This window comes from Sylvia atricapilla, chromosome 6, assembly GCF_009819655.1.
Source record: "Sylvia atricapilla isolate bSylAtr1 chromosome 6, bSylAtr1.pri, whole genome shotgun sequence".
Taxonomy (NCBI): Eukaryota; Metazoa; Chordata; class Aves; order Passeriformes; family Sylviidae; genus Sylvia; species Sylvia atricapilla.
Genome location: NC_089145.1, coordinates 13247522 through 13260604, shown reverse-complemented (window position 1 = coordinate 13260604; position 13083 = coordinate 13247522). Strand labels below are relative to the sequence as shown.

Sequence of the window (13083 nt, the reverse complement as noted above, 5' to 3'; positions counted from 1 at the left end):
TGCCTCTATATAAAAAGGTCTGTCTCCTACAGTAGATCCATTTCCATAGCTTTTGTGTGCCTGGAGCGTGCTTAGGAAAGTCATTATGCTGAGCCTTGTCCACAACTTTTAGCAGTGTCACCCCAGGTACTGTCCAGGGGTGGTGGCAGCCTAGTCTTCCGTCTTTTTTTTTTTTTTTTTTTTTTTTTTTTTTTTTTTTTTTTCTTCCCCATTCCCTTTCCATTAATGTAAATATAACCAATACCTCACCCTCAAACTTGAAATCTAACTAAAAGCCTTGAGAAGGAAAATCTTCTTGGAAAGCCCGGGCAATGCAAGTGGCCTGATTTTGGCCGGGGAAGGAGGCGGAAAGAGGAGCCAGCAGTGCTCCCTGGCACACGCTGCGAGGGGACGCTGCCTTCCAGCAGGGGGTTCGGAGGGGATTTACAAGGAGCGGTGCCGGCGGGAGGAGCGGGCCGGGATGCGCTCTGCCCTACTCACCCCAATCCTCTGGGGAGCACCCAGCCACGGCGAGACAGGCGAAGGAGGGAGAAAGTCTCGGGGCAGGGGGTTAAGGAAAACACCGGTGTGGTGCTTTCGCTTTGTGTATTCCCATCTCCCTCAATTCTCCTTAAATTCTCCCCGTCTTTCTCCGGCCATGGAGAGCGGGCGGGAGGCAGGGCAGGCACTGTCCCGGAGCCCTGCGGACCTCCCCGTCCGCCCTGCGCGGGCTCCCCGCGGCCGCGGCGCGCTCGGCCGCCCCGGGAGCGCGGCGGGCGCTCGGTGCGGGGCCCGCGGCCGCCTCACGGTGGCGCGGTAAGCACATGGACGGGCCCGGGCACGGGCGGCCGGGAGCGCGCTCCGCTCTGCCCGCGCTGGAATAACAGTCCCGGTCATGTCTCGGGGAAATCAAACCGCTGCTACAGCGGCGCGGGCACGGGAGGGGCGCGATGCTCCGCGCTGGCGGAAGGTGTTTCAGCCTCCCCGGTCGGCGCGGAGCCCGGCGGCATCGGAGCGAGGGTCTGCGGCATCTGAACGGCGCGGTCTCACCTGGGGTTAGTTTCCCCCTCCCCCTCTCCGTCTCACTCCTCCCCCAGCCCCCCAGGAGAAGTTTGCAAAAGAGCGTGATGGAGAGTGTAAAGCGGCAGACGCCGATGTCCGGTTCCGGCTCGGTTCGGGCGCGGGGAGCTGAGGCACAGCCCCGAGCCGCCGCCCTCGATAGCGCGGCGGCGCGCCCCTGGCACCCGGGGTACCCGCGGGGGGACAAACACAATGTAGAGTCGTCTTACCTCCGAGCCGAGGGAGCAGCCTGCGAGGCAGGAGCGGGAGCGGCGCGGCTGCTGCCTCCCGCCCCGGCCGGTCCGTCCCCGCGCTCCGGCAGCGCCCGCCCCGCCGGGCTCCGCTCCCGCCGGGCTCCCCCCGCCCCCGGCGGGCAGTCCCCCGCCTCAGCCCCGCGCACATCCGCGAGTCGGGGGCACCGTTCCGAGGCAATCCTTGCCCGTGCAAATCCCCCGAGGCTTCTCTCCGCCAGAGCGTGGAACAAAATTGCCGGTTCCCCTGAGTTTTTGTCAGGCTGTGCTGGCGCTCGGGAGCAGGTAAGGCGGCTGCTGGCTGCCAGCGATCCCCGCTGCACTTGCAGCGAGCAGCAGGAGCCGGTGGAAGTGGGAGTGTGGTCTGCTCTTCATTAGGGAGGGGGGAACGGACCCTGGAGGTGATGCAGTGAAACACTTCTACTCCCCTGCATTGTGTTTGTCACAGACCACGGGCGCTCTCCTTTTATAACATTCACTTCAAGCATTTTCAAACCCAACCGGAATAAGTTCTGATCCTCCCCTTTAGTTTACATTGGGGTTGTCAAAGGATTAAATAAATGAAACTTTATTTGACCGTGGAGTTTACAGACCCTGGGATCCCTGCGCGCTCTGGCCTTATTCTAATTCTATAGCGGTAATTACCCTTCGTTTCTTTAAGTGCAATAGATTTATTGCCTTAGAGACTATGCACAGTTTGATTGAATTATTCATTTTTTTTCTTTGGTGTAGACTGCATCTGGGGACTGATGTGACGTGTAGATTTTTTTTTCAGGAACAAAGGGAATGTGGAAATGAAAGAGAGAGGGAGAGAGAGGCTGGCAGATGTGATGAGATGCGGTGAAGGTGTATCCAGCTTGGCACTCCCACTCCTCTCTTCTCCTCTCATTGCAGCCCTGGGTGACTCTCAGGCTAACACAAACAGCTTTTCTTCCGCAGCCTGCCCTCTGTCACTGTAAGTACAACAGCCTTCTCTTATCAGCATGCAAATTCCAGCCACTCACTACCTTAGCCTGGTGTTTGCACTTTAGATTTACAGAGGGGACCTTTAAAATGAACTTTCCGAGACAGGAAGGGGTTTTCATGTCGAACTTGCTTTTATTTTCTTTGTAAAAGTTTATGTGGTTTTTCCAGTTCTCTCTTCCACCCCCCCTTTTTTTTTTTTTTTTTTTTTTTTTTTTTTTTTTTTTTTTTTTAACGGCGGGGGCGTGGAGTGGGGAGATTGTTGCTGCGGCTTTTCCCTTCGCTATCAACATGCACAGTTTAAAATGAAATTAAAATCTCCTTGATCCTCTTTCTGCCAAGACAATACATTTTGTTGGCAGATGACGCTGTAAGGAATTCAGAATTTTTGTTTTCGGGCAGATATTTAGCTTTGAGTGTTACAAAATGCAAACGTCCCCTAATTTTGGAGGAGTTCGCTAGAGGTTCTTGTTCTAGGGGAACTCGTATCAGCTGATGGGGTTACTCTTGAAGAAATGTGCAGTGATTTACTTCTATCTAGCCTAACAAAAGTTTTTCCCAATCGGATTATCAGGCTTTAACTTCTTTTCCTTTAGCTTTCTCTCAGATGCTGTTGCTTATCTCGCAAAAGTTTCTCTGAACATCTTTAGGAAGCCTATAACAAGCCTTCATTGTCGGACAGTGTCCGCAGAGGGAATTTATAAACATGCCTCTTAATTGTCCGGCATTAACTGGGATGAGAGGGCAATTTAGAAGAGGGTGAATGACTTTTGAAGTGAAATTTCTTGCCCTTTGAATCCAAAACTTCTGAGACTGTTCCGCCAACTCTCCAGGAGTTGCAGGTTTACTGCTCAGGTTAAAGATGCGGTACATACAACTTAGCACACAGGCAGGTTGCCTCGCTTGTTGAATATTGCTTTACTTTAACGCATTTAGTGAGAGACATGGCGCAAAATGCCCTGACAGCTGTGCACAGGTAAGTGCCCTGACGTGATGTGAGCGCCTGCGGTCCCTTCCCTGCGCAGGCAGCCCCAGCAGGTCAGCATCCCTCCTCAACATCTGCCTTCGCGCAGCCAAAGCAAGGGCAGTGATTCCAAACGCGGTTTCTGAACGTGTGGTAACACTCCAAGTGAAAGCGTTTTCTTGTTTCTCGGCACGTGTGTAGGGATCCGCACGGCGGGTGTTCACTTATGCAAACAAAGAGGGAATCACAATTACCCCCGCGCAGCGCGCACTGACACACACACACGCACATTTGCATACAATGCCCAAGGAATCCTCTTCTCCTGCCGCCGAGAAGTTGCCACTCTCCGGCACTGTGAGTTACATCTGTAAACTTAATTATCACACAGGGGAAGGAAGCAACAAGCTGGAGAGCGTTCCTTGCGCTCCGCACGGGAGCGTGGCCGCATCCCTGCCGTGTCCTGCCCCAACCCAGTGTCATTCTCTGCGCTGGAATTTCGGGAGTGCAGCGGGATGCCCGCCCGATTTGGAGCTAGGTGGGCGGTTAGATTTATCTGATGCCTTAATTATCTCTCGTCCCATTCCCGCTTCGTATTTAATAAGGCGCTACATTTGAGGAGTGCCTGGGTTGTTTTTTTCCTTTCTGTTTCTTGGAAGAAAAAAACTTCCAGCAACAAATTATTAGAGTTGCAGACTGAGGCAGACTATTTGTCCTTGTATTCTGATTTACATCTCTTGTCCTACATAGCTCATTTAAAAATTTTTAAAGTCTATTTGCGCGCCAAAGCTGCACTAGTTGTGCAAAAAGTCCAAGTATTTCCTTTACTTGCAGCAGGTTTAAAATGTGTTATAAGGAAAGCCTTAGTGGCCAGTCACGGGAATTCTTATAATTAAAGATTAAAAAGGACAGAGCAATATCTCGAAAGGCAGCTATTTACTGCTATTAATTCCATACACGGGGTAACTGCAGCAAGGTGAATACTTTGAATTAGCCGAATGCAGGTGAATACAAATTCGGTATTTACAATCATACAGTTTCCCCTAATCTCCGAATTTCACTTTTTAAAGTGTCTTTAATTAAAATTGAAAGGATGTATGGAAATTAGCTGCTATGCCCTCATCCAGCTAATTTGATGATAAAGCTTTACTAGATAATCATAAAGTTCTATTTCAAGGTGCTTGTCACTTGCCGAACAGGACTTGGTTACTCCTTTTATTGTAGAGGAATTGCCAAAAATATTGTAAAAAACAGGTCCACTATTCCAAGAGGTTCTGACTTACAACTCCTTTCCCCTGAACTCGGCTCGAGAGGGGCAATAGCACCTCGGATAGCAAAGGCAGAGGATGCAACGTGCATGACTCCAGCAGTGCGTCGAGTTTTACAGCTTGTTAACAAAATGAATCAGAGCCAGGTCATATCTGTCCTGTGCCATCGCGTTAATGCTCAATTTTCATGACGTCCTGCTGGAGCCAGGTTCATTCGCGGAGGGGCTGAGTGTGCTTCTGGGTCTAACCTAGCCTGCGAATTTCTACTTGAGAGAGAAGGAAAGCGGAATCAGGCTCTCTCTCCTCGTCTTTTTGGCCTCTATAAGTTATGAAGCTATTTTAAAATTAAAAAGTTTGTCTGTTACTAACTGTTCCAGGCGCCTTCTGGAAAATGGGGAGAAAGTGCCAAAAATACAGAGATGAATCAACAACTTCTCTCTCTCTCTCTCATTTTGTGGGCTTGAGGTTGCTTTCCGCACTCCCATCTTAACAACAGTTTAGCCTAGGTGTGAATAATATCAAAAGAGGGAGACGTTCGCTCTGCAGCGCTGTTTGGCCACCTGATCTGCGGGCCCCTGACAGTTTGAAAGACTCTTTTATGTTTACCTTTGGAATGCAAAAATACAGCAGGGAGACTTTCTTAGGTTTGCAGTACTCTGCCACTGGTTGATTTTCTCCTCAGCTCCTTATAGTTTTCCCTTCTTTCTCCCAGATTCCCCCCCCCCCCCCCCCCCCATCCCCAATTAGCACTTCCAAGAGAGCGTGAGTTCCTAAATTGGTATTCAAGCTGATATTCCAGTCCTTATCTGTTGCCTTTTGGTAGGCAGAGAGAGGGATATTTATATATTGCCGCTGCTAAAATTTCTCGTCGTCGCCACGAGAATCCCAACTTCAGCTCGAGTCCGTCCTGAATCAGTTTTTCCTCTCCGGCCATACCTGTCTTTCCCTTTTCACTGCACTCACTTTTCGCCTTTCTGCTGAATCCATCACTAAAATAGTTTGTGGACTCTGAGCGCCTTCTCTCCCCTTCCTCTCCCCCGGGTCCCTGTAGCTGGACTCCCATCTCTGGTGTAATTTATACTTTCCATTTCATCTCTCCTCTCCCTCTTCTTTTTTAACTTTAATTTTTTTTATTTTTTTTCCCCTCCCGGCCGTGCTGTGGGATCGGGCTCTTCAGAGACCCATTTATCAGCTGTCACTAAGCGCTTGCTGAGTGCTTCCCTCTTCTCGTCGCCCCGCTCCCTCCCCACGCCGCCAGCCCTTGCCTCCTCCTGCACATCGTCTTTCTCCAGCTTTATTATTTTTAATTTTTTTTCCCCCTTTATAATTTTATTTTGCCGGTGTATCCCGCGGGCCGGCGGGGCTCTCCCGGCGTGTGTGTCCCCCGGCAGCGCGGAGGGAGGGCGGAGGGCGGGCCGGCCCCGTGTGACACGGCCCCCCCGGCCCCGCGAACCGGCTCCCCCGGGACCCCCCCGCTCCCCCTCCTCCCTTTCCGGCCCCCGCCCCGCCCTCGCACCCCCTCCCCGGTAACTTTCTAGTACCTTTCCTCACCACTCCGGGCAATCAGTGGTCATTAGCGGGAGCGGAGCGGTGTAGGGTTTCATGTGTCTAATGGCCCTGTGAGTGGTGATAGCTGCGCGGGGATGCGGCTGGCAGCCCGCGCCGATTTCACTTTCTGTTTTGTGCTCACTTTCTCCGCAGTTGTTGCTCTCCCCGCTCGCTCCCAGCCTCTCTCTCCCTCTCTCTCTCTCTGTGTGTCTCTCCCTCCCTTCCCCTCTCCCTCCTCTCTCTCCCTGTGTTGTCTCATCTTGCCTGTGCTGTCTGGGCGGGGGAGCCCTGCCTCCTTTTGCCTTCCTCAGATCAATGCCCTGGCCACTCACTTTCTGATGTTGCACGACGGGAAATGCTTTGAATACTTACGACATGGCCGCTCACATTGATTGCCAAGATTGACAGCAGTAACCATCGCCTTCACTTGTTTCAGGAGGAAAAAAAAAAAAAATGAACCTGATTGTAACCAAATCTCCAGGCAACCCATCCGCAAACTTCTAACGATCGGGATCCTGCACATCCATGGCCCGGAGAAACACCAGCAGACTCTAGTTCATTTATTTTATTTTATTTAACCGAATTACTACCCATTTATTCCTCTCCCTCCCCCCCCCCCCCCTTCACCTCCTTCCCTCTTTTTTTTTTTTTTTTTTCTTTTTTTCCTTTTTTTTTTTTTTTTTTTTTTTTTTTTTTTTAATGAAAATTACCGAAGCGCGTTGCAAAAAAAAAAAAAAAGGAGGCTCTCCCAGTGCTTTGTGCCACACTGGATCCCGAGGAGGTAACCAGGAAAACCAGCCCTATTGTGTTGTATACCTGTTGTTTGCTGTGGTGTGTAGTGCTGCGTGGCTTGGTGGCGGTGGCGGTGATTTAATGGGTTTTCGCTGGATTTATGTCGCTTTGCAGGAGAGAATTCGGTTCCCCCTGCGCTGTCTTTAATGGGTTATTAGTTGCAATTGAGTGAAGCAGCAGCGTCCGGAGATAGATCTGTTGTTTAGCTTTTAACATTGCTGAATTCACCCCTTCCCCCGCCTCCCCCTGCACGATTATTTACTTTTATATCACGAGGGTGATGTGTTTCTCTCTCTCTTTTTTTTTTTTTTTTTTTTTTTTCTTTTTTTTTTTTTTTCTTCTCCTCTTCTCTTTAGTGAAAAGTAGTTATAGTCTCGTCCCCGTGCGAGTGAGTTTCCGGGGCTGTTTGAATCCCGAGGTTTCCGAGACGTTAAGGGACCCCAGTACCTTGAAATCACAACACTTTCTCATCCTTCCCGAGTAGAGTTTATTTTAAAATGTAGTGACAGATCAGCGTTGTATTTTAAGATCACCCACGGCAGGCGAACACATGGTGCGGGAAGATATTGTACGTAAGGAACTAACACGAGAGGGAGAAAGAGAGAAAGAGAGGAAAAATAAAATCCGAAATAAATCTTTGAGAGCGGAGCGCTGCTGTCATTGCTCCGAAGTGCTCGCGTGGGTTTCTCCTGGCGGATAACCCCGAGAGACGCGGGATGGAGGAAGGCGAAGGGAGTTTTAGTGGTGCTTGCGGGTTCTGCGCTAAGTTTGAGGTGGGTGAGCGCTTTGAAGTTGGCCGGGGACGGCTGCGGGGAGCACACAAAGCTGCGGGAGGGAGCGGCGGCCGCCGTGCCGCGCTCGGCCACGGCGCGGCGCTGTCCCGGGGAGCCGCCGCCTTATCTCTCCCGGCAGAGCCTTCGGATAAAGTTATACCGAAAACTTTAAAATCGATATCGCGGCCTCATTCCTGATACACAGGGAGGGGGGGAAGAAGGCAGTCCATCATCAGAGAGCTCTGTTTACAGCCGGGGAAGGGGAGATGCGTGCCGCTTTGTGGCAACAGTCGACTTGGGATTTCTTGCTGCCTTAGCTCTTTGCCGGAGGTCATGCAAATCGACCTTAAAAGAATGCATAAGCCATAAATTAAAATAAACCCTTAGCCAGAGGCTGATCCATAAGTAGACAATACCTAACCTGGACAAAACGGCTTCCTTTGCGAGCTGAAAAAAAGAATAGTGCCTAAACTAAATGCAAAGTAAGTTTTCAGGAAGTATTTCACTTACTATTATTACTGTTATTCGTCTTTTAAAATAAAATAGTGGCAGTTGCAACAAGCTAGCGCAGCTGTTTACAGGCAGTGCTGCGGGATACGAGTGAGGCAAGGTGTGTCTTGTGGAGAGCTTGTTCTTTTCCTGGGTTTCACTACCTTCGAAGCTGTTAATTTTTTTTTTTGATTGGGGATAAGGAGCCTCTTTTACCGTACAAGCAATTTGATGTTTTATCTCGGATAACGCTGAAGAGTTTATGGCCAAATCTGGGTTGCCTGCAACTGTCACATGCGCGCACACAAGCTGTGTCTGTATATAATAGTCTCGGGGGCTTGTTTTTTTTTCCCGCAGTTTTTGACAATTGTTCCATTGACGATCCTGAAAGGAATCATCAGTGGGAGCTAATGAGTGCGCCTCCGCCGCTTGCCCCGCTCCGGGGAGGAGCGGGCACCGGCGCTGCCCGCTCGTGTAATGCATGCACGCGTGTACCGGCGGCGGGGTCGCGGCTGGGCGCAGGTCGGGGCGAGGGAGAGCAGATGGGAGTGATGAGAGCGTGTCTCTCCGGGCGTGCAGCGCCAGCCGAGCCGCCTCGGCGTGTCCCCGGGCCGGCAGCCGCGGCCCGAGCCGTGCGGCCAGGGCCCGGAGGTCACCGGCAGGCACCGCTCCTGCCCAGCCCAGCGCTGCCTCCGCTTCCTGCGGGCCGCCTCGCCGTGGGGTTCGCTGCGGTTTTGTTGTTTGTGAAAGGACGGGAAGGAGTGAAAGTGGCACCGTGAAAGGACAATTAGTGTTGTGTCTGAGCGGCCGGGGGGGGGGGAAGGGGGGGCCGCAGGGACAGGCAGCCCGGTGGGAGCCTGGGGACGGCAGATTACTGCTGTCCTAGGGGTGTTTCCCAAAAACAGAGAGGTGAAACTTTCTGTGATAAAGTAATATATCTTCGCCTGCTGTTTGGAGATAAGGTATATGTTTATTAAGCAAATTTAAATAGCCTTCGGCACACGAGCCGGCACTTTGTTCCTACTGCTTTCTTTTACCCTCACTTCAACACTTTCCGTCATTTCCATCTTCAGTGCTGATCGTGAGAACAGGAGAGCACTTCTATCCTGTCCTCAAACAGTTTGAAGTCCAAAAATTAACGAATTTCCCGTTCTGTATTCGTGTAATGGAGCAATTTTGAAACCTGTTTTGAGACTTCGACTTGACTTGACTTGTTTTATTGACGTGCTTGTGCCCACTCATTTAATTAAGCCATTATAATACCGTAAAGTAAATAATAAGAATGAATGTGAGATATGTGCATGTAGCCTGCCATTATATACAAATATTTCCCTGGAAAAGACCCTTTAAAAAACTTTTTTTTTCAGCACCCCATGATTCTTTGGCAAGATCTTATTGCAGGTTTTTGTTCTGAGCCAGGATATTTCGTGGGTTTTTGTGCTCATGACGTTACATGCACACTACGCTTGGAATATAAACAGCAAGCGTACCTAGCAGCTCATTCTAGTAAAACTAAGGAATAATTATTTATAGTGAGTACATTTAAAAGAAAATAATGAGGTCATCTGGAGTATGCTGCAGTTTGAAGTAGCTCGACACCTGGCAGAAACTACATACGCGTTTTCTTCAGACTCTGCACTATCCATAACTTTTCCTTATAATACATTCTTGTGTTAAGTGAGAAAGGCTGTTTGTAAAACAATCCCCTGGCTGGTTCCAGTGTTGGGTGAAGCTGATCCTGTAATGGCATTTTGTTTTGAACAGTTGCTGTAGTTGAAGTTCCCTCATAAGGTAAGGTGGCACTGGGTCTGAAAGGAGGTCCAAATGCCACATTTATAATTAGACTGCCAATTCAGCACATTGTATCTATTGCTATACAGGGATATACTGCTGTGTCTGGTCTCTCAATAGACTGTATTCAGAATTAGCCAATTCAACTGCTTAAACTTTGGAGTCAAATTTAGAATAGGCAATGAGAGAAGGAAAGAAAGAAAACAATAATGCTTTCTTTTTTTCCCCTCAGCTAGCTATTAAAAGCCAAAGAATATACGGAAACCAACCCAGGCACTGCTCTTGGAAGCCCTGCACCGAGCGCAGCCTGGCCAGCCTCGCCTGCAAAACCATTTTGAAGCGCGCTTCTCCGGGGGGAGGGGAAGGTGAGCCCTGGGCATCGCTCCCAGCGCCGCTCTCCAGGCCGCTTCCCGGGCCGCCCGCAGCCGGGGGAGGGGCGGCTCAGCCCGGCTCAGCCCGGCCCGGGACCCCGGCTGCAGCGCCCGGCCCCCGGGCGGGCGGCCCCCGCTCCCCGCAGGGCTCCGGCCCCGGCGTGTGCCCGCCTTGGCCCCGGCTGGCGGCTCCCGGCCCCTTCCCTGCTCTCACACTTGTCGTGTCGCTTCCCTCGGCCTCCTCCCCGGGAACTTTAATTCATTCAGCGATGAGCGCCTAAGAGGCCCTTTGGTCGGCAGTCTCGCATCCTCTGCTAAACGCATTATTTTCTCTCTCCTCCCTGCAACTCGGTGCTCCCTCTCGGTTCTGCTGGGAGGCTGAACTGGGCTGCCTCAGCGCTCCCTCGGTTTCCTTCTCTGCTAGATCGCAGGGTGCAAGCCAGTGCCATGTGTATAACACAGCATAAAGGGAGCGAGACAGATGGCTGTCTCTCCCTGCACGTTCCCGACTCTCCACTCAACTTATGTAACTGCTGCGTTTTTCCTTTTTTTCTTTTCTTTTCTTTCTTTTTTTTTTTTTTTTTTTTTTTATTTTTTTTTTTTTATTTTATTTTATTTTTTTTTTTTTGCATTTACACACCGGGGAAAGCGAGAAGGGAAACAAAGTGGAGCCCGTCAGTTTCACTGGTAAGGCCACAGGTAGAAAATACTTGTAAAAAAGAATAGCTGATGTCCAAAGTTAGTCGCCTTCACTTGTCAGCTTGGTCCTGTTCACAAGTGGGAACTGCCAGTGCTTGTTCCCTCGCCAGTGGTTTTTAATATGTGGCCAACAACTGTTCGTGGTCATTTCCTGCCGAACTACTTCTGCTCAACAGGAAAAAAAAATATCTTTGGACATGTTTTTTGCATCTTTGGTTGTATTTTTAGTCCAAAGTATCCACATATCCCTGCAAGTCTTGGAGGCCTTGAAATATCTTGTGGCAATAAAAGGCCAGAATTTTGCATGATGACAGCAGTAACAAATACTTTTTTTTTTTTGCTCAGTTTGCTTGGGAAAGTTTCTTTAGTCTTCTTTTATCTGCTGAACACTGTGATCACCTTGGGAGACACCACTTCAGGAAGCGTATCCATCAATCTTTTTACATTTGCATTGATTTCCCCCTTGGAAGTGTACAGATCACACTCCAAAAGCTTCCGTCTATTTATTTATTTATTTACTTATTTATTTACTTCCCAGAACAAAAATTACTTTGGGAAGAGAGGCCAGGATGCACTTCGCTTTCCACCCCATACAATGGGATGTTGTATGTTTCCTTTTTTCCACAGTGTCACTTTAGAGATCAGTGGGCTGGTTTGGCAGGCCTCGTGTGTAATGGCTAAAGTTTTCAAAAGTTGTGTAAATAAGGGTGTTTGTGTACATGTGAACTACGTCAACTGCAGTGATATAGCGACGTATTTTTAAAACATTTCAATTCCTACCGTAAATCACAGAGGCAGAACCATGTCTGCATGGTGTCAGAACCCAGGAGAGAAGTGCTGCTGTGTGCTGTGTTCAGTAGTTTCACATAGAACTCACTCCTCAAGTAGCAGAAAGGACACAGAGGTGCATGTTTCAGGTTTGTACTGTAGCAAGCTGGTTTCTGTTCATCTCTTTCAGTGGCTTTTTGTGTAATTCTTATTTACACAACTTTCTATTTTTCCTCAGGTAGAACAGCAAGAGAGGGAACTTTTAGGGAACTTGTTACCAAACCACAGAAACTGAGTTTTCTTTTCTTTTGTATGAGCCATTTGGAGTTTTTTTGACACATGATTCTCCCACAGTATGTATCTGTACATGTGTTGTTGCAGGCCTTTACATTGTATTATGAAAATAATAGAACACCATAAAATCCTATCATTAGTAAGGTCGTGCACTGGACTGGTGTGATGTCTGTCTGAAATATCTGCCTATTTATTTAGATGTAGTTCTGCACAGAAGAGACAGATCTGATAAACATATCTTCTGGAAAGCAGCTGATTTCTGCAGTGATAAAACTGGATAATTGCATGTTCCCAAAGCCATTTCAGCACAGAAGTAGGTGTTCTTTTAAAACAGTATTCTCTGGCAACAACAAATATTTGTGACATCATTGTAAGAGATTTACTGCCAATTTTTAGTTTACTGTCTTTCAGAAAGTCTAGAGTTCTTTGGAACTCGTGAAACTGCTACAGATACCCATCGTATATTCAAGTATTCAGTGAAGTTTTAAATAATTCTCTTTCAATTAGTACAACAGGAACCTGAAAAATGGATTTTCTCTTAAAGAAACAAGAATCAGTACACAGACGTTTCTCTCCTCCTCTCGTATATTTTAAAATACTCATATCAGTTTTAAGTTTACTGTTTTGTCTTCTTAAATTAAGAAGAAAAAAAACGCAGCATCCCAAGTCTGAAAATCATTGCTTGGAAATTAGTTCAACCAAATATTTCTTGAATCTTGTGCGTTGGAGAGAGTAAGATAAAATTAGGTATATTGTTAAACTAGGTTAATCAGAGTAATTAATCTATAGTGCAGAATGGATCAATGTTTTTTTTTTTTTTTTTTGAAGTCAGGCAAAACATTCCATCTAGTTAATGTGTTTAAGGGTATCATATCAGGGACAGACAGGTACTAGCAGTGATAAAAAACAGATAACCTGCAACAAAATGATTTACAGATGGGTCATTATCATCTATAGAGAGCTTACACAGATCATATTCTTTAGAAAAAGAGAATGTAATTCTATAGAGCTAGGACAATTACCTAAATAGGTCTGAATGTTTAATGCTTTTTCTGAGTGACTAGTAGAATTTGTCAA

General features: G+C 48.3%; 2 protein-coding genes across 2 annotated transcripts in view; one reads left to right on the top strand and one right to left on the bottom strand.

Annotated features, from left to right (window-relative positions):
- Nucleotides 1-2367: 2367 nt before the first annotated feature.
- Nucleotides 2368-9144, bottom strand: LOC136362222 (uncharacterized). Its single transcript, XM_066320568.1, has 5 exons — nt 9121-9144; nt 8105-8965; nt 6846-7939; nt 6402-6455; nt 2368-3439 (listed from the first exon to the last, which is right to left on the bottom strand). The coding sequence occupies exons 1-3, from the start codon at nt 9142-9144 to the stop codon at nt 7841-7843; spliced, it is 984 nt and encodes a 327-aa protein (XP_066176665.1). The 3' UTR covers nt 2368-3439; nt 6402-6455; nt 6846-7840.
- SOX6 (SRY-box transcription factor 6) overlaps nt 6682-13083 on the top strand; it is a 369253-nt gene continuing 362851 nt past the window's right edge. Inside the window, exon 1 of the mRNA XM_066320815.1 lies at nt 6682-6810. The gene's annotated coding sequence lies outside the window, so the exon portion shown is untranslated. The remainder of the gene's footprint in view (nt 6811-13083) is intronic.

Bases quoted from the DNA above. Each gene is read 5' to 3' on its own strand.
- LOC136362222 (XM_066320568.1), bottom strand. From the start codon at position 9,144: ATGACGGAAAGTGTTGAAGTGAGG. The intron at 8,966-9,120 runs GTAAAAGAAAGC...AAACACCCCTAG, and splicing joins CGGAAAGTGTTGAAGTGAGG to GACAGCAGTAATCTGCCGTC. The intron at 7,940-8,104 runs GTAAGTGAAATA...CATTCTTTTAAG, and splicing joins GACGAATAACAGTAATAATA to GTCGATTTGCATGACCTCCG.